At 32.9% G+C, this 20553-nt stretch overlaps 1 protein-coding gene across 4 annotated transcripts; it reads right to left on the bottom strand.

Annotated features, from left to right (window-relative positions):
* Positions 1 to 986: 986 nt before the first annotated feature.
* On the bottom strand, positions 987 to 20399 carry MOSPD2 (motile sperm domain containing 2). 4 transcript variants are annotated; one of them, XM_070943034.1, is made up of 16 exons: positions 20309 to 20399; positions 19383 to 19446; positions 18306 to 18461; positions 17266 to 17352; positions 14839 to 14993; positions 14068 to 14128; positions 13094 to 13132; positions 12590 to 12714; positions 11327 to 11494; positions 8437 to 8549; positions 7240 to 7336; positions 6591 to 6687; positions 5092 to 5221; positions 4239 to 4341; positions 3222 to 3317; positions 987 to 2777 (listed from the first exon to the last, which is right to left on the bottom strand). In XM_070943034.1, the coding sequence occupies exons 1-16, from the start codon at positions 20315 to 20317 to the stop codon at positions 2733 to 2735; spliced, it is 1545 nt and encodes a 514-aa protein (XP_070799135.1). In that variant the 5' UTR covers positions 20318 to 20399; the 3' UTR covers positions 987 to 2732. The 4 variants fall into 4 exon arrangements, with proteins under 4 accessions (XP_070799135.1, XP_070799132.1, XP_070799133.1 ...); XM_070943031.1 differs by having other exon boundaries at positions 987 to 3317; XM_070943032.1 differs by having other exon boundaries at positions 987 to 3317; positions 19383 to 19443; positions 20309 to 20380.
* Between the last annotated feature and the right edge of the window lie 154 nt (positions 20400 to 20553).

Below are 20553 nucleotides of genomic sequence, written 5' to 3'. Positions count from 1 at the left end.
TTTTTAATAATTCATTTTAAGTATTTTATGAAATACTTCGGGGTATCTTTCAGCCACGAGTATAAAAAAGCAAAGGAAGAACAATATTAAGTTATAACCTAAGCAGATGCTACAATTGTGATGTCATACCTTGTAGTAAGGATATTTATTTCATTTAAATTTATTGACTGTCCACATCCAGTGAACTCTGGACTGTAGACAAAACTAAGAGACTTAAAACCAGCTAAAAATATTAAATAAACAGATAGTTTGAACTATCATGCTTTCCTGACTAAATTCATAACTGACTGACCAACTTAATAGGCTTTACACAGGATGATTTGGGATAAAAATGTAGTTTGAGTTGTGACCATTCATTCAGTGACTGTATACATAACACTCCATGAATGGTATCTATGACTGATCCTTTAAGTTCTAGCTATTGCAGCACCCTGCAGTCACGATTGCAATTTGGGCACTTGGTAACTGGTTCATACTTATGACAGTTGCAGTTACATGATTGCCATTTGCGACCTTCCCTGCTAACTTCCCACAAGTGAATTGGAAAGCTGGCAGAGAGGGTGGGTCACCCCCATCTCAAGGAGTCCCAATATGGAGAACAAAATTCCAGGGTGTCATACTCCATACTTTTTTTTAAATTTGAAGGATTTTGCATACTTCTAAACATATGCTTATGAAATGGGAATATTATCCTAGTCCAACTATAATGTACTACAATATCCAACAGACTTCTTATATTATTAATTGGGGGTCAGATGATTGAACCCATTTACCTTCATTCTTTTAAAAAGCTGTACTGTCACAAACCTAGAGTTTCATCCCATTGTGTTCAAACACTGCATCAGGTAATAGTTCACAATCTGCATACTAAGGTTAAATTTTCATTCAAATCTATTGAAGTAAATTAATAATTCATGTAGACTTCTTCTGGGCCTATAAAGTATAAATAACACAAAACTAGTTCTTTGATGACAAACAAAACCAGGTAAAGTGGAAGGCGGTTTAATACTACATTTTAAATACAGATTATACTGAAGTGCAAGAAAAGGGTTATAGCTTTGAAAATGTATTAAAATTGTAGAGTTTTTTTTAAAGAACTGCAGTGAACATTAATTTATTTCACAATTTGAATTATTTATCTGTAACATATTAAAATAGAAAATACCTACTAAATTTCACATAGAAAATATGACTACAAGTTATAAAATACTGAAAATATTTAAGCACCAGAATATCAATATTTGACATTTTTATGGATATATCAGGAAAATATTCAATAAAGTGCAATTAATTTCATTCCAACTTATGGCAAGCATTTTCTAAAAATATTTTTAACATTTAAGACTAGAATGTTCCTCTATAATTATCTTACTGAAGAATTTTTATGGCAGAAATTTATTGAAAGCACACATGCTTCAGATTTGAGATGAGAAACAAATGATTCGAACAGTTTGGCTTCCTTGTGGAAATGAAAGTGGTATATATATTTTTAATAGAGAGGATAACCTGAGTGAATCCCAGAAAATTGTGTAGCCTGTGATCAACAGCTAAACATGACAAATCAGTATAGAATAGATCCAGGAACACAAAAGGTAACCTTGGAAATATATTTCATTATTACACAAGTAATTGTTACACAATTAATTGTTCTGGATTGAAATTGCCCTGCCAATTATTATGCCTTTTGATAAAATTCTTAGTTTCAGTATTTCTCTAGGAGTAAAAATAAGTTGAACTAGACTCAATGACAGCAAGGCAGTATTTTTTAAAATGGGGTCTTCCAAATTAGTCTTCTGTTACCAGCAGAATGAACAAATCATAATTATACCCATTAAAGCTGCACCTCCAATATAGTTAAGTGCACAAGCCTTTTGAAACCTTATATATTTGTAGGAATGCCTTAAAAGTGTCCTAATTACAATGGCAATGACTAATCGAGGAAAAAAGTGTAAGCAGTACTATCAAGCTGTACATTTTTAACAGCAGTTGCATTTTATAACAAAAATGTGTTCTGCGCTGAATGCCAGTTTCCCTACATATGGAGAATTTGCGGTAATATGAGATTTTTAAAATAATGAATCCTCTGACAATGTAACAAAAATTTCTGTGTACAAATGTTTACTTCATTTGCAAAATGGCAAATGAGAAATTTTTAGATATGGTATGTTCTAGATTTATGTTTTACAGGGGTGGGTGCCTTCGTTCCCCACCTCTGTTTTACAGTATTTTGCAGTGTGACAAAAACCTTCAGAACTGATTTTAAGGCTTGCTTTGAACCATATATCTACATTTTGTCTCAGCTTGACACGAACAAAAAAAGATTCCACATTAATAAATGTGGGTAGCTGATAGATATTTATCAGCTTCCATTAATTTTCATGAAATGTTGAGCCTAATTAAGTGTAAGGAATATTTGAGAGATATTTATTCATTTTTTAAAAATGTTTCAGAATTATGCTTGTTTTCATGAATTTTCATATATATCTTTCATTCCAAACTGTAGGAATCATAATTTATAATATTCTAGCAGTTATCCCAAGATTACTCCAAAATGTATTCAGTAATACTGCAACAAGAAATTGAGATCAAAGTGTGACCATTATAGACACATTTTCACTAAAAAGGATACTGAAATCATACTACTGTATATAGCACCTTTCTACACGAAACAAGTTACAAGAGTCTTATAAGGATATCTTTGGAACTCTGGCAGCCACCTCTGGGTAATAGGGCTATATTGACTGCAAATAGTTGAGTGTAAAATAGGTGCAATATTTCTGGAAGATATGAATAAGAATTAGGAATGAGTTCTTCAGTTTTAAACTGTACATTCATGGGCCATGATGGTACTTAGACACCAGGACATTATGGTAAATGAAATTCTAGTCTGCTATTCCCCAATTACATTTCAAAGGAAATTAAGCAATTTATCTGCATGACAGAAATAAGTTACTACGGTGTCCAGTGGAAAGACTCTCTTATTACCTTGTTTTTTTTAACATTGTAATAAATTAACAAAATCATATGTGCTGATTAAAGGCAAAGATCACATTATTCCTTTTTTATTTTTTAAGAAAACCTATACAGATCTCACATTTGGCCAATAAGGAGGGCCCATAGAGTAATACTGGTTCTTTGCCTTTTTACAGCACAATTGCATAGAAGGGACATTATATTTCGCTTCCTGGAGCACACAACATAAAGAAACAAACAATACTGACTAGGATAAAGATTAGGAAAAGTGTAACTTGTTGGAACCAGACACAACGGTCAATCTGTTCTTGAAGTCTTTTATTAGCTTGTAGTAGTTGCCTTAACTGAAAAAAGGGAAAAAAATAGAAGATGTTATCAACAAAGAAGTATTTTTCCCAGCTGATTTTGTCTACAATTTACCAATATACAATATAGTTGGGATATACCGTAAATAGAAACAATTGTAAATCTTTTTTAAAATCACCAAATCACACACATAAACCAAACTATAAAAGAAACAAAAATGTATTTCAGTCACATGTATCAAAAATATTTTAAGAAAATATTTTAAGAAAAGGCACAATCTTACAATTTAATAATTTGAATATATAAAAACAAAAAAACTAGTTTGGATTTTGCATATCAGAATTCATTTTAAAAGAAAAACCAAATGCAACAGAAAAGACCAGTTTTAAGGGTTCCTCATGTAAACATGACTAAGATCAAAACTTTTTAAAGTATGGTTCTTCTAAGTTTCTGTTGTTAAGAAGTGATGTTACAGGATTTAGTTAGTACAAAGAAAAAAAGAAGTCTACAGGAAAGTCTTGAATTTCATAATAAAGACCAGTGTATGTGTGAATGAAAATGCATGTTTTGAACAATCGTCTTAGAAAGAATCTTACTTTCAGGAGGAAATCAATTTCAAGGTGGACAGGGGAGGCAATTTTTTAATATAAATGTATGTTTAAGAATGAAATTTTATAGAAATATATCTAATATCAATTATGGAAATTAGTTAAGAACGGAAGCTGATAATCTAAAAGTTGTATGTGTGTGCATGTAATGTATAGTACTGGAAAGCAACTGATTTTCTATTATGTTTGGAAATGTCAATAGCTTTTAGGAAACCTGCCTTTTCAAGAGATTTTGGTGGGTGAGTAATAGACTAAAAAAATCCCAATTTTTTATTTCCCTTGCTATGGCATACTTAAGGAATAGTATTGCACAATTGAAAGAAAAGTAATAATAATGGTCATACATGTTACCTGAAAGTGTAAATCTTCATTGGTTTTTGAAGGATTGTTAAAGGCATTTTCATTTATGGTTAAAGAAGAAGGCTTGCTACTTTCTACAACATGGCATCTTAACCTGAAACAGAAAGCAATTATTTTGACTTCTGCAGAATTATAGTTGTTTATTCCCTGGGTTTCCATGTTTTTTATCTTAATGTTTTTCATATTTTATGTTTTTACATGTTTCTCCTTATACCCTGGCATTAAAATCAAAGAGAAGAACATCCAGAAAACCATTGCATGAACAAAATGACACAGAACCAGTATACCATGCAGGACATGGGAATGGGGTAGGACACAGCACAAAATAGAAATATTCCTTTTGTAAAGGAATGTACTTGATGAATATAAACTCAAATATAAAACATATGTACATATATAAAGTGTGAACAAAACAAACTGACAAGGTGAAAATAATTGAATTTACTTGGCTTCTCTTTTCTACAGTGTAGACATTGAAATGCAGTAAGAACAGACAAGACAAAAAGGAAACTGCAGAATGTTTATTGACAGGATATACTTGTACATGGAAATATCTCCCTTCCCAAAAGTTTAGCTGAGCCAAGAAAAAGACCACCTTTTTTCCTTTTGAACTGTTTACAGCTCTGGCCACAGTTTTGTCTTTTGTTTAGCAATTTACACGTTTGGTTTTATGCAAAACTAGCTTTGCAATATTTAGCCAACTTTCACTGGTCTCAGAAGGTAAGTAAGATCTAGACTGGTTAATACCTGAGTAACCAGGAAATTTTAAGTTTGACTGAGAAGAAAACATTCTGGAAGAAGGTATATAATGATGTCAATTTGAAAGTCAATATAAAATGTTTACCTATGCTCCATCACTTTGTTTCTAGGAATTTCTTTCCAAAATTGAGATAGTTCCTGTGCTCCTGTTCCAGAGCACTGTTCCATTTCTGCTGCCATAATTAGAAAACGGTCTTGCAAAGAAGCAGCACAACCTATTCAACCAACAGACACCTTAATAAAAATTATTGTATTTCATTTAGATATAATCAATAGCCCATAAGGGGAAATATTACATTTTAATAGATGTGTACATACTATGTACTACATAGTTAATTTACTACAACAAATGTAGCACAGCAAATAATGAACACAAATGTGCAACTCCCCAATTTCACAAAACTCTTGAGAAGAATAGAAGATGAAAAGAAAAAAATGTGGAGACTTTATGGACTCTAAACTTGACAATGTATTTAGCCAAGTGCAAAACTTCAGAAAGAATATTCTGAATGGATGATCTTACAAGACTGATGGACAATAAAATAACTTATGTTCAAAATTTTTAAGTTAATTGAAATATAAATACACTGCTCAAAAAAATAAAGGGAACACAAGCAGAAGACATCCGAGATCTGAATGAATGAAATAGCCTTATTAAATACTTTGTTCGTTACATACAGTAGTTTTGTGTTCCCTTTAGTTGTTTGAGCAGTGTATAAACTACTGTATGTAACGAACAAAGTATTTAATAAGGCTATTTCATTCATTCAGATCTCGGATGTCTTCTGCTTGTGTTCCCTTTATTTTTTTGAGCAGTATATTTTCAATGTAGAAATCTACTTAGGACAAATATAACTGGGGTTAAATTGGATTATTTTATTTATTTTGCTATTCTAATGTCCTAAATAATTTTTAATCACTAAGATACACATGTTTTATATTTTAAATTTATCCATGAGAAAGTCATGTGAAATGCTTTAAACTAAAATCAAGTTACTATAAATTTTAAAAATGAGCAGGGCATATTTGCACACAAATATTTTATATTTTTATATAGTATTTGGCAATGAAGGATATTTAAAAATATTAATCAGCATTAGCATAATTTAATAAACTCTGTAGGGTACAACAGAGAAAATTTATTTCTCTAAGCTTAATGTTTTTCAAATTTCAAATTGTTTTAAATAGCTCATAACTTGAAAATGCATGAAAAATTAATGGTTTATTTTTATGAATTTGGAAAAACTTCAGATATATTTTAAGAAAGGTATTAGAAGACAGTAATGTGTAAGTAAAAAGACTGAGAATTTAGATTTTACCATTTTGTGGCTATTTTATTTCAAGATTAGGAGCAGTTCTGATGCTCCTTCTCCTGTCCAAACAAACATAATACAGGAATAATTGAACTAATTATTTTAATTAAGGCGGAATTTAAAAGCTACCATTTAAGTTTAAATATATGATCTGATTTCAACAGCACCTTCTTTCCAGAACTTGTACAAAAATTATCAACCTTCTCAAGGCAAAGTATATTAGACAATGACTGCATTCTATGTGTAGATAGCAATGCAATTTGTTACATACCCCCATGAAGAGATACAACAATATCTACTGAAGTACCAGGTTCACAACTGCTGTTACTTGGTTTTACTCTGTACTTGTCAGGAGCAGTTGTTCTCACCTATATGAAGGACATTCACATTAACAACAGTTCTCCCATAAACCATTTTATATCTGAAACCTATTTCTATTTTTAAGGAAGCCATGCAATTCAATTTTGATTTTTTTCATGTCTTTATAAGGAATGAAGCAAATATTTTAGGAATACTTTTAAAACATGAATTTTGTAGTTTAATATTCAGTTAATTGTAATGTAACCTGTTTAGCTCTGTGGTTTATAAGCTCCCCATTGTCTTAAGACCAACAAAACTCAGTGCAAGAAAATAAACCATCTCTTTCCATCGCATCATTTGGTTTTCCTTGAAATGTACCATCATGACAAAAAGATAATACTTGCCCCCTTCAGCCCAAAGGGTTCGTCCAACTAGGGACTATTACTCAGGTAACCTGAATCTTTACTGATGAATATAGAACCACCTAGGGAACTACAGAGAAAAATCAGATTTCTGAACCCCACTACAAGATATTTTTTAAAAGCAAACATGTAAATATATATTAATATGCTGCCTATCTACCATCTAAATAAGTTAAACATAAAAACTGTATTATTTACCTTAAATGCCACAGCATTTTTAGTAACATTTGTCAGAACTATCAAACATTTCTTCTCTGCAGTTTCTTTGGACCCAAAATGCAATTCCTCTGCCGGACTATTGAAAAACATAACATTTTCTACAATAACTATTTGAAAGATTGCAGACATACATTATTTTCTTTAAAATAGTTAAGAAATTTATTTAAAACAATTATACGTGATTTATCAGGCTCAAAGATAATACTTCAAAAGCTTTAAATTTTAAGGAATATGTTGAAGGCTTTTAACAATACTTCAGGTAATTTTTTACAATACACAGTATAATGTGCAATGGAGATGAAATTCTACTTTGCATTCCAAAATATGAAACATTGTTAAAATAATGCAACATTTGAAAACATGCATTATTTGAAAAAATACAACTGGACTCCAATGAATCGAGGACAAAGCAATCATAATATTTAGAACAAGTAACAAAAAGTCTTCTCAAGTTTGTTTGGTTTTTGTTTTGTTTTGTTTTGAAGTCTCCTGTCCTGTGCTTCATAATATGGTCAGTATCTTGCTGAACAAGAATGATGGATGTTATACTTTGATATATTAGTGTGCCTTATTGGAAAAGGCTAGCCCATTAGCTTTAGTATAGCAGCAGCTCTTCGAAGTCTTTCCCTGTCCCATGAAATAAATGTTAGAAAAAGTAGAAAAGAACTTGAATTGAAGATGTTGAAACTGAACTTCAACATCTGAAGTTAAATTACTTTTTTCATATCATCTGCCAGTCTATAGCAAAAATACTGGTAATTTGCATACTGAACCTATTGGCTTTAAAAATATACCTTATATGGGAGCAAGGAATTTGCAATAATAAGATTTATAATGTATTTAATTTAAATGTAACTGTCCATGCTATCTTAGAAATGGCTGCCTAAACTTGTTATATTTAAAAAATGAATTCTCGTTCAGTAAACACAAACCCATACTTTGTAACACAGTGTTATTAGAATAATTTTTCACATTAGTTTTTATAAAGGACTACAAAAAGCTTATAGAAAGTGAGGCATAATTACATTTTTTTGTTCCAAACTGGGAAAATGTTTTGCCACCCAGCCTTCAGAGGCTGTTCTGTCCAAAATAATCTACTTCTTCAATTGAGGCTGTGCTGCTATTAAAACATGTAAAAGTCTGTACAATGTGAAGGTGATTATTACTGTCTTTTACCTGATATGCAATAAAGATCCTTTAAAAGTGGTAAGTGCTTTCTTGGCATTTTTTGTTTTAGAATCTAATTTGTCACACTCTTCTGATTTTGGAGTTTGTTCTGAAGTATTTCCCTAAGCAAGCAAACAAAAACAGCAGCTATGTATATTCAGGATTAATTATTTTGTACAATAGAATAGAATGGTACAACTACATTTTCAGCTACTGAATTACAGTACATCAAAAATAAGAATACCAAATGTAAATAGGATCATATAATAGAGAGAGGAGGAGGTGGGGGGAGAAAAATGTAGGATATATAGTCTATCCTACTATGTACTGATGTATGTTTCAAACACTGCAAAATTTTATAGAAATAATTATCTTTTTCACAATCTTGAAAAAATCTGGTTGTACTTGGTATTGTAACATATTATGTATTCTAAGCCTTCAAAACAAAGATGACATTCCTATACACAATGGGAATTCTTTAGAAAAATTGTTACCATTAGCATTGATAAATAATTGTTACTCTCACTTTCTTTTCAAAAAGAAGTTGATCATTTATATTTTGAGTATCATGATGGTTTTACATGAATCTTGTACAGCTACACATGGACAATTTTGTTTAATGTACTTCAGAAAGCATTTTATAAAGCTGGAAAAGACTTGCCAAAATGATCAGAAGATTAGCATAATTCTATCTGGAAAGGGTACAAAATTTAGGTACTATTTCATTTTTTTTAAAATACAAAATTTTAGTATATATATATAAATCCAGGGTCATCCAACAAGAACAGTGGAGAGAAAAGACAATAAAATGTACAGAATTTTGTATGTACATAACCTTTGATGGAGGCTACAAATTTAGCTTTGAGGAGGGGGTAAAAAGATTGATATAAGATAAGGCCACTGATACCTATTAGTTATGCATGACTGACTTTTTTTCTGAAAATATGACAAGCAACAAGAGCAGAAAATAGTATAGTATAGCTTTTTATGTCTTGTGCCTTGTTAAGTTTATACACGGCTATTTTAGGACACAAATTTTGGTCTAATATAGCTCTTTTTAAGATAAATTACTGCTACAATTGCTATATTTTTCTTTATTTTAATGGAATACTGAGTACAATACGTTAGATTGGTCTCACCATCCTTGCTTTGAATTACTAGCAACGGTAGGTGGATTTTGATGATAAGAAGGCATAAGCAAAAAATGACTGCAGTTTTATATATCTTACATCTAACCATTTGTACATTTAAATGAAACTAGTGAACATGTAAAAGTTAAAATTTTGGCAGATAGTAAAGGGATAGTAAAGTGGCAAAATAGTCCGTATATCTTTCATGGGCCTTGGGGAAGCTAAAGATTTCATGCGCTGGTCAAGGCTTTCAAATTCAGTGTCATCTTTACCTTCCAACATAATACTATACTTTGTTAATTAATGAACATATATGAATATGTATAGAAGGAAATTTAAAGTATTGCAGTAGAATATTTCCTGTATTGGTTAGTATACTTTGACTTATGAACTAATGAAAGCCAGAGAGAATAGTTATCTGTCTCCATGATCATAAGTAAAAATCACATTAAAGTGTGATGGAATATATTTGAAACCAAATGCCCAAACTATACTTTGATGGGTGGAAAGGCTGGTTTATCAAAGAGAAAACAAAAGCAGCAGCACAGTTAATCCTCCATAATAGCCCATGTGTTGCATGGTAAGAAATACAGGTAGTATTTGACTTACAACCATTCATTTAACAGCCGTTTTAAGTTACAACACTGAAAAAAGTTACTTATGACCATTTTTCATACTTACAACTGTTGCAGAATCCCCATGGTCATACGATCTAAATTTGGGTGTTTTGCATGTATTCATGATGGTTGCACTGTCCTAGGGTCATGTGATCTATCTGTAACCTTCCCAGCTGGCTTTCAGCAAGAATAGTCAATAGGGGAAGCTGTATTCACTTAATGACTGCATGATTCACTTAACAACTGCAATAATTTGCTTAACAATTATGGCAAAAAGGGGCATAAAATAGGGCAAAACTCAACAACTGCCTTGTTGAGCAACAGAAATTTTGGGTCAATTGTGGTCAGAAGTTGAATAAAGTACATATAGATGAAATAAAGTGGGAACAAAGAGATGGCAAAGATTTTCAGCACATAGTCTTGATATGGATAGGACTGTCAATTTACTGAGATAAAGAAATAAATGTAATAATGTGTAGCATACACACACCAGTTTAGGTTCTAAATGTAGAAATTAGATGTCACTTTATGAATACTTCGGAGGACAGGACTGCAGCTTAAGTTCCAGTCAGTATTGATAGGAATACAGGGCGTTTTAGCTAAAAGATTCTGATTATGCTAGATTGTCTTTCCTTAGGTTAAGTAGAAATATGAATCTTGGAATAGCTCGAGTTTCAATACTACTTTATTTTAATCTATATTTTACATGTGGGCAACAATTTTGAATTGGGACCAAAATTTCAACTGTTCATGGGCATAAAACAGTGTCACATGACTGCCTCACTTAGCAACAGCAGTCCTGAGAGTTCCAGTTGTCATTGTAGTTGGAAAACTGCATGGGTCATTGAGTACTTCACACAACTTCTTATAAGAGACAAAAGAATCAAAGTTATGTATCAGAAAGTGAAGCAGAAAACTGAAATTCCACATCAGAACAAAAATGTATTCCTCAGATGAAATTTGGCACGAATTAAAATTGACTGTCTGCAGTTTGTTTATAACATGGACTTTAGATTCTGACAGCAAAATATGATGGTCAAATACTTCTTAGGCATTTTTATTAGGTACTGCAAATTAACAGTAACATGGGAAATACAGACATGAAACAGTGAGAGATGACATTCTCTTATGTAGCCTTCAGTTGAGGGATACCTTTTTTGAATTGAGTGCTTGGTCTTCAGTAGTGTCTAAGTTGTCTTTGTTATCGGTGTCTACTTCTTTGCATTCAGCTTCATCTTCACTAGTAATAGGTCCGTTTTCACATAATGGAGTTTGGAAATCATCATCAACTAATGGAGGATAACTGTATTTGAAAGCATCCTATAACAAAAAATAACAAATACATTATTTGTGGCTATGAAAGTCAAGACTTGTGGGTGGACAGAATATGAAATTTTATAGAAAAGAAACTGGATTCAATTAGAAACAATCCCAAAAGTGATGTGGGTGGAACAGTCAACTTGATTCGCTCTTTAAGTGGTTCCATTTCAACTGAACAGTTTTTGATGCAGGAGAGGCTGAAATTGTTTGCTTGTTCTGGTTTTCATAAATCTGAAATTTACAGAATCTACAAGATTCTGAGGATTTGGTGGACTACCAAATGACAGAAAAATCTCTCTTTGCTGCTAACACTGGAAAGGAAGTGCTAGACTCTTTAGAACCCTGACTGAGTGTTTAAAGGAACATATACCTTCCACCAACAGCATTTTGAGGGAAAGACCAGCGAAGCCCTTAGTAAACTGTCCTGAGAAATTGGCAAGCTTGAGAACTGGGTTGAATTGTGGGCTGCAGTTTCTATCCGATAAAAGATTTGATCCTAAGAAATACACTACGATTGCCAGCACTATTTCCTGGTGACAACTACAGATTTAAACTGCAATGAAATACCACATCTGAATACTTTTTCCCCATTTGGAGAATCATACTTTCAGATTCCTTCCAAAGTAGCCATTCCTAGTGCTGAATCTGTAAAGAATAAAGGATATGGACATGCAGGTTTTGGAGGGATTTGTACATCCCTAACACACAATGACTGAATATTTCAACCATCATTAGTCTTCTATCTTTTCTTATGCAAATATGAAATCCTGTAATAATCACAAATGGTATTTGAAAAATATCCATATAGGGGCTTACAAAACATGACCTTGGAGCTGGCTAATTTAATTCATTGTTAGCCCTGCAGTTAGCTAATTAAGGCTTTTTTTAAAAAAAACATAAATCAGAGAAAGCATTCGTAGACATAAAAAAATAGAAAATTATAAAGATTGAACAAAATGTTTGCTTTCCCATTAATGACTGTAATTCAATATCAAATATATTGAGTGAATATACCAGAAAAGTAATAATTCCTTTATTATAGTTATTAATAGTCTTCTCATACACATTATAATAATTGCACAATTGCATACTTACAGTCCCACCCATATAAGGTGGTAGGTATTCAGCAGTTATGTACTCCTGGATTTCATTCTTATTGGTCAACTTCAACAAGGTGGCTGCTTCTGGACCCAGCCAATTTTTTACAATTTTAAAAGCAGCTAGATTAAAGAGACAGGAATAATCACGATAGTAAAAGCTTTTTCCAACCTATTTTTATTAATATGAGATATAATGCAAATTCACTTCAGATTAGTGCCATTACTTAAAATGGGAATCATATAAAATAACTTAACAGAGTCCCATGTTTCGGAAAACATGTTCAGAATCGACTGGAACATAGGTAAATTTAATTAAATAATTTTTAAGTGACTTTTGATGCCTCAGATAAAATAAACATAGAAATCTAAATATATGCTTTTAATTCAACTGTTAATCATAAGAATATCCCTACCACTAATGAAATCAAAAATCTTTGAAGAAATATTAACTTCTGGTTTTAAAGATACTCTTTAAAGATAATTTAAAATTGCAACTCACCATTCATTACCCAAGGCAATTCAAAAATCACAATTTTTGCTGCAAGAACAAAAAAAGAGTTTTTATTTATCTATTATTTATTCATAAAATTTATTTACTGCCCATCTCGTATCCAACAACTCTGGGAGGCTTTTGTTTCCATGAACTTATTACAGTAAATGTGCTTTGATAATTTTTAACTGCTACATTTTTTTCAATTCTCTCTTCAGAGAGATTATTTTAATAATTCTTATTTTTTTAAAAAAAAAAAGATTAGTTTTTTTTAAATGTATTTCCTGGAACTATGGAGTGGTATAAACAATGCCTTTAGCTAAAATTAGCTTTTTTTCTTGGTGGGTCTGGCTCCTGAATCTTAAGGATGAAATTAAATCAATCTGGTTAAAAAAAGTTAAACTTTAATCCAAGGGGCTCTCATTGAAAATGAAAATGTCAGAAGTTTTCTTCAGCAGCATATCTATAACACTATTCTTCAACTCAATCATCTGCAGCATATGGAATCTTCCAAACTGATATAATACGTGCTAATTTCTTACCTCTCTTCTCTCACAGGCCAGAACTTTTTCTGGTTATTCTGACTAGGCCAGATCCACTGCCTTCTGTCATGCTCTTGGAACATTGCAAAAATATTCCTATACGTCAGCATAGATGTCCTCGGAGGACAGCTCAGTAGTCTAGTCCTTGAGGTATATGCTTCTCTTTGCTCTTTATACAGGGAATCGTAGATAACATTTATCCATCCTATCCTAAAGAAATTATCTGACAAAGAGGATGGCTTCTATCTGTCATTTCTCCCATCTGATTGTTGTTTGGCGCTAACATCCTGGGTTGCCCAATTTGATTGTATGTCTCTGTTTGTGACTGAAAACTTCTTTTTGGCTTCATTTTTTTCTATTTTATCTTTATTTCAGCCATCACATTGGTGGCTTTAAGCCCTTCAGAAAGATTTGATTTGATATGGATGGCTTCATACTTACTGAGAAAATTAGGATAATATACTTTAAAACAGCTAATGATATACCGGACAAAGTCGAAGTCCTAAAATAAAAACAGATTATTTTTATTATTATTAAGTCAGCAGATATTTTGCTTAGAAATCACCCTTAAAGGTACAGAGTATTTCAGAAGTGAGTTAAGAGTTTCAAGCATTTTTATGTAGCAAATAATATAGAATATTGTATTTCCTTACTAGAAAAAATATTCAAAGGTTAAATCTTAAGTAAGTTTGCAAAGTTTATACACACTGAAGCAATCTGTTCAAACTGCCTATAATGTTAACTGGGTGTGCAGTTTTAATAAAATCCTCTCAGAGTTTTTATTAGTTGCAATGAGAACAACAAAAACCATGTGGCATCCTGCATGCACTCTCATGAGGTTCTTTCCTGATTTGTCACAAGAAAACACTTGATTGCTTCATCAGAAGACTGATATAAATGCATTTTCCCCAATAGCTATATAATGCTGAGTTGCTGTTAGGTCTTAAATAGCTTTCCATGGGACTTTGCAAACCAGCATACATTATTACATAATTTTCTCTTATTAAGTAAATAGAATACTTATGCTAGCTTTTATTAAAGAGCAAACTTTGTGATTCATGAGCCAGTCAATCCAGAATACTTAAGATGTATGCCAAAGAGCAAATAATTAATTTAAATTCCAGTACTCTACCTAGAGGATTATCTAAGGCTGTTCTGTATAAATTAAATTTTCAAGCCACAATAATATGAAATAATTTAAAAAATGCTTACGATATTACTCAGTCCAGTGTCAGCCATGTCGAACACCACTGTCAATGGCTTTCCATTTTCTCTTTTTGCATAGCGCTCTAACCAAAAGGCTACTAGTTTCTTTTTTTCAAATTGTGTTTTAGAATCTTTTGTATGTAATTTCACTCGGAACCAAACTAATGTGGGGAGGGGAAAATACATATAAATGTGTCAAAAAGGTAAGAACAGCTTTCAGGCTATCTCTAAATGAAGATACTATTTGTTTGTTTTTTAACATGTATGTTTTCTTTTTTTCATATGTCTCTGTAACTTCTTTATTCTTTTAATTTAAAATCTTAGAAGATAAAACATTACAAATCAAAAATATTTTAGACAAAAATCAGGTAAAATTAATTTTTCTTTACTAGTGTGACATTAAAAATCAGTGTTACTGAATTAAAAACAACAATTCAATGTGGATGATTGACGAATATAATGTCCAAATATAATTGTCTATTTTAAATTGCACAGTATCTGCTATACACCTTAAAATAAGGCCAGAAAACCTTTGAAAATTGCTATTTGATTATGTACCACTACTTCAGAAAAATTCTGTATGTTTGATCCTTTTAACAACAATATTTTATCACATACTATACCAGTGATGGCTAACCTTTTTGCTGTTGCGTGCCAAAAACAGGGGGAGCGTGGGGGGTCGCGCATACCCACACCCATAATTCAATGCGCCCTGGCCCCCACGCATGACCCCCCCATGCTCCCCCACCTTTGCCACACGATGGCACAGTGGGCCCGGTAAACCCGTTTTTCGCCCTCCACAGGTTCCAGAGGCTTTCTTGGAGCATGGGGAGGGCGAAAACAGCCTTCCCCACCCCTTGGAGGCCCTCCAGAGGCCGGAAACAGCCGTTTCCCATCTTCCGGTCCCACCGGAAGTCAGAAAATGGGCTGTTCCGGCCTCCAGAGGGGTGGGGAAGGCTGTTTTCGCCCTCCCCAGGCTCCTAGAAAGGCTCTGGAGCCTGGGGAGAGCGAAAAACGGGCCTTTCTCACCCCCCTGGAGGCCCTCTGGAGGCTGGAAACAGCCTGTTTCCCAACTTCTGGTGGATCCAAAAATCAGATGGCCGGCGTGCGCATGCATGCTGGAGCTGAGCTAGGGCAACCCTCGCGTGCCCACCAATATGCCTCTGCGTGCCACCTGTGGCACACGTGCCATAGGTTCGCCATCACAGCACTATACTATCACTTTCCAGTAAGTATTTTGGTTCACATTTCAATCTAAGTGTAACAATTTCTGCACTTTTTAGATATTCCAATTACTATAAAGGCTATTCATTCTAAATTAAAAATATACACCTTAACATCTAAAATGTCTAAAATTATGCTCCTCTAGCATCTTATAAAAGTATAGATTTCAGAGACAACCATGCTGGACTCCACAAATGTTCAGAAGCTCAAATTAATTGAGTTTGTCCAGAATGCAGTCTACCCTTTTTATATTCATCAAATAAAATTGCTAACACTGCAGTGACAATATGGCTCTAATGCAAATCAAATTTAATGAGAGTAATTATTTATTTTCACTGAATTGGATTGTAATAACCAGGTCTGAAGTAGGCAGACTGAAAACAGACAGAAATTTAATCAGAACAAGGATCTTTGTATACAAGCCTCAAAAAGCAGCATTATGCATGGAAAATCTATAGACCTCTGAATCCACTTTTATGTGATGGCGACAGTCTGTTACATTTTTTATCACTTCTTGTGATAGATTTCTTGTACAAAAAATTATTTTGTACACAATATAGCCTCTTGAATTGCAAATGAAATCACAATCCTTCAAAAAATACCAAATAAACATCAATTCAATCCACAATCTAGCCCAATTCATTCTGAATTATCACTCAAATCATTACAGCCCTCAATTCAAAACAATTACTGAACATATTCATACATAATCATCCATGGTTTATTTCATTATTGTTTATTGAATAAACCACAATTCGATTTATTTTTAAGCCAAGATCCAAGAAACCATATTATGGCTTAGTGAACAAAAGGTTTAACTCTGAACTAGATAGAATAGGAGAAAAAAACGTTAGCACTTTCAAATTTAAAATGAAATCTAAAATATGTTATGTTATAGTTATATCACCTCTAACTTAAATATAGCATTACTTAAAGCTCTATTTTTATACCTGTTATTAAACTAAAAAATGCAATTGTTTTTTAATAGATATATACAGATTGCATTGCTCCTCTTAAATGTGTCAGAAGTTGTAAGCAATTTTAAATGTATATCAGTACTAAAGAAATACATGGGTTTTGTTAGATACCTCCACCACCAATGTCACTGATTTCAGTGACTTTATACCAATCCCTGTATTACTTTAAATTCTTCATTCTGATTGCATTTGTATAAATGAATAAGTAAATAAAATTGTAAATTTGACTTACATATTTTATAGCCCTCCTTATCATAACCATGTAGGTAAATAGCACCAACATCAAGTATCAATTTTGGAAAAGAAGATTCAGTCAAATCTGAAGAAAACAATCTTGTTTTATTATTACAATAATTATTTTAGTATATCAAATACTGTAACAGCAATCTAAAATCTTAAATAAAAAGGGAAAATAAAATTGCTATTTTTTAATCCAAAGAAAAGAAAATGTTATATTTATATTTTAGACCAAAGGGTAATAGTTACAACTTAAAGGGTAATGCCAAATTTAGATACAAATTTTTAAATCTAAAATGGAGTTTAAAATATTAGTTCAAAGTTAATTATATAATTATTCTTATTCTCATATAATAGCAGAACCTCTGACAATTAAGGAATTAGGCAACTACATTGAAAATCTGCAAGCAGAGTTCATGGTTTGATTCTTGGACACTGCACAAAGACTACTGTGAATTAGATCAACAGTCCCCAACCTTTTTGGCTTTAGGGACTGGTGGTGACAGGGGGGAGGGGGAGAAGGGATAATTCTGTGCGAGCAGCGGGTGAATATGTGCAACTCATTCTTAGCAACAAGCAGTCCTGGTTGCTGTTGTTAAATGAGGGCCATGCAGGTTGTTCAGCAAACACCTCACAGGATTATGATTTCAAACTTCCTGCCAGTTTCCCCAATGACTTTACATGTAGAAAGCTGGTGGGGAATGTAAGAAATCGCAATCATGTGACTGCTGGGATGCTACAATGGTTGGAATTACAAAGATCTGTCATAAGTACCATTTAATCAGCATCATGTAACTTTGAATAGTTTGAATTTTGAACCTGAGACTACCCATATAAACATAACATTTAATAAATATATTTATTAAATTTGTATGCCATTCATCTGATTAGTTATATCCAGCCTTGAAATACCTAGTTTCATTTTGTTCCAGTTTAGAATACAATTTCCTCTGGCAACAGTTACTTTCAGCTGTTTCTTATATTTTTTTATCAAATGCATATCAAAACATTTTTCAAAATGATGAGATATCTTACCATGAACTGCATACTCTTTCCTCCACTGAAAGCTTTCATCAATCATCTTCAGTGTATCATCCACAATATCATCTCGCCATATTAAGAAATTATCAACCCAGGTATCATCTTGATGCAATCTTTCTATATCTCTGGAATCATATTTATCTCTTTTTGCTAATCAATATGAATAGAAGTTAGTTATTTAATATGTTCTCATAAAAACTGGGTCATAAAGAATATATTTAAAAGAAGTATTTGTAGCAAGCTAGTATTTAATTTATAAAATAATTAAACAAAATATATATCCTTTTTCTTGCCTTATGGATGTAAACCCCCCCTCCCCAAAATTGTGAATGAGTTCTAACCAATTTTCAAGTCCTTGAATATTTCAAACCTAAATGCCTGAAGAGGAAATGCTTTTTCAAAATCATATTTGAGCTAGCAGTAAAAATGCAGCCTAGCCTTTCTGCTATTGAGAGGCTGCACAACTGAACTGGAAAATCATATTTTTGATTAACCATAGAACTTTCTAAGTTTGGCTATTCATATGATTCTGGTTTTTTTTATCAAAGAACCCATATTCTGTGAAAACCTAGGCAAGAGCACAAATTCAATATGAAAAGGTTAAATTTACAATAGGGTAGTGTTAAGTGTTGTTTGTAACCACAATCAGTGTATATTTTTTATTATAATTGTATAGTATGGACAGGTCAATAATGCTTCCTTACTTTGCATCTGGTTTTTATCTTTAGATTACAGATAAGTAGTATTATAAGCATGAAAGAAAATGAAGCTGACTCAAGGAGCATCATGATGTAATGGGAAGATTGTTACAATAAACAAATTTCATTGGGAGTGTATGAAGAGATAAGTGGAACCAAATGTTTACCTCTTAAAAACTTTAATCATGAGGATTTTCAAACTTAAAACTGTAGTCATTCACACAATCTTTAGTAGTCACAGAATACAAATATAAAGAAATTAAGTTATGTACCTCTGTCAATCAATATGTTTTCTTTCCTATTACAGTCAATCTGTAATGTTATAAATGTACAGGATAAACTATAGTATGAACAGAATATTCATATTACCAACCTGATAAATATTCTGTCTCAAAACGTTGTCTGATTTCACTTATTAACGGGCCCCTGTTGCCCTGCTGAGAAAACACAAACTCATCAATACAGTAAACATTTTTATTTTTAGGTTGAGCAAACTTCACACTTTTTCAGTCTACTATACTTTGGTTTTCTACTGTACTTCAAGTTCAAGTAATAAGTGCTAAATAAGCAGAGTTTCTAAGCACATGCAGAGCTCAGGAACGTGTTCTGTTATTATAAAAATTTCATGCATAGGGCGGGTTGTTTCATTTGAGAGTCATTCTACTATTGTTACTACCAGAATTACAAGTCCTAGAGGACAGCACTATTACAACTCATTCTGTAAACTGGGTTCTGCAAGAGGTCTAAACACATTCCTCTTATAAATAAATTTGAATCTCTGCTTAAGTCAGTTTTAAGCCAAAGTTTCTTTGGTTGGCTTCCTCAAAAAGGAATACCTGGGGCCCACTCTTCTTTGCAAGAATGAGTTAACTTTTTAAGCACATCTGGGAAAGGAAGGGGGGACACTCTGCACCAGTTTCACAGGATCAGTCAATTGTCCCTATGAATGAGCCTCTCTCTATACCTGTGTACAATTGATCGTTTCTGACCAGTATGGTCACAGGTTGTGGGAAGAATTGTTCCTCAGCACAGTCTGTAGAAACCTGTACTAAATTATCTTATCTGAAGATCTGCTTTACTAGACTCTAAAAAGAGTATGCTGTCTTCTTATCTCAGCCATACTCTACTATATTTGAATTTTATTTTATTTATATCCTGCCTTTCTGTTTTACCCATCTCTACAAATGAATTCATCGCATTCCGCTCTCCCTAGGAGGGGAAAATACGAAGAGTATTCTTTTCCACCTCTTGTGGTCTAACTTCCAGACTGCCTATCCTCAAGGGCACGCAGCTACTCACATCCGCCATGGTCCTGCTCACACAAGATTAGGAGCCGCAGCAAGGCGAGCGAGAAAAAGGGAAGAAACTCACGAACCAAAAGCAAAGGGCGCGTGACCCAGACTGAAGTAAGAATTGACACCAGCCGGCGCCGGGCACCTTCGGCGACAACCGCCGCACAACAGGCGTTGCTGCCAGCCAATCCCCGTCCTTTCCTTCAGCAACAGCCGCCCTCTAAAAGAAAAAAAAAAGCAGCGAAGAAAGTT

Source organism: Pituophis catenifer, unplaced genomic scaffold (assembly GCF_029215685.1).
Source record: "Pituophis catenifer annectens isolate HBS135680 unplaced genomic scaffold, rPitCat1.0.hap2 SCAF_4, whole genome shotgun sequence".
NCBI lineage: Eukaryota > Metazoa > Chordata > Lepidosauria > Squamata > Colubridae > Pituophis > Pituophis catenifer.
The sequence above is the reverse complement of the archived record's forward strand: the minus strand, read 5'-3'. Positions and strand labels throughout refer to the sequence as shown.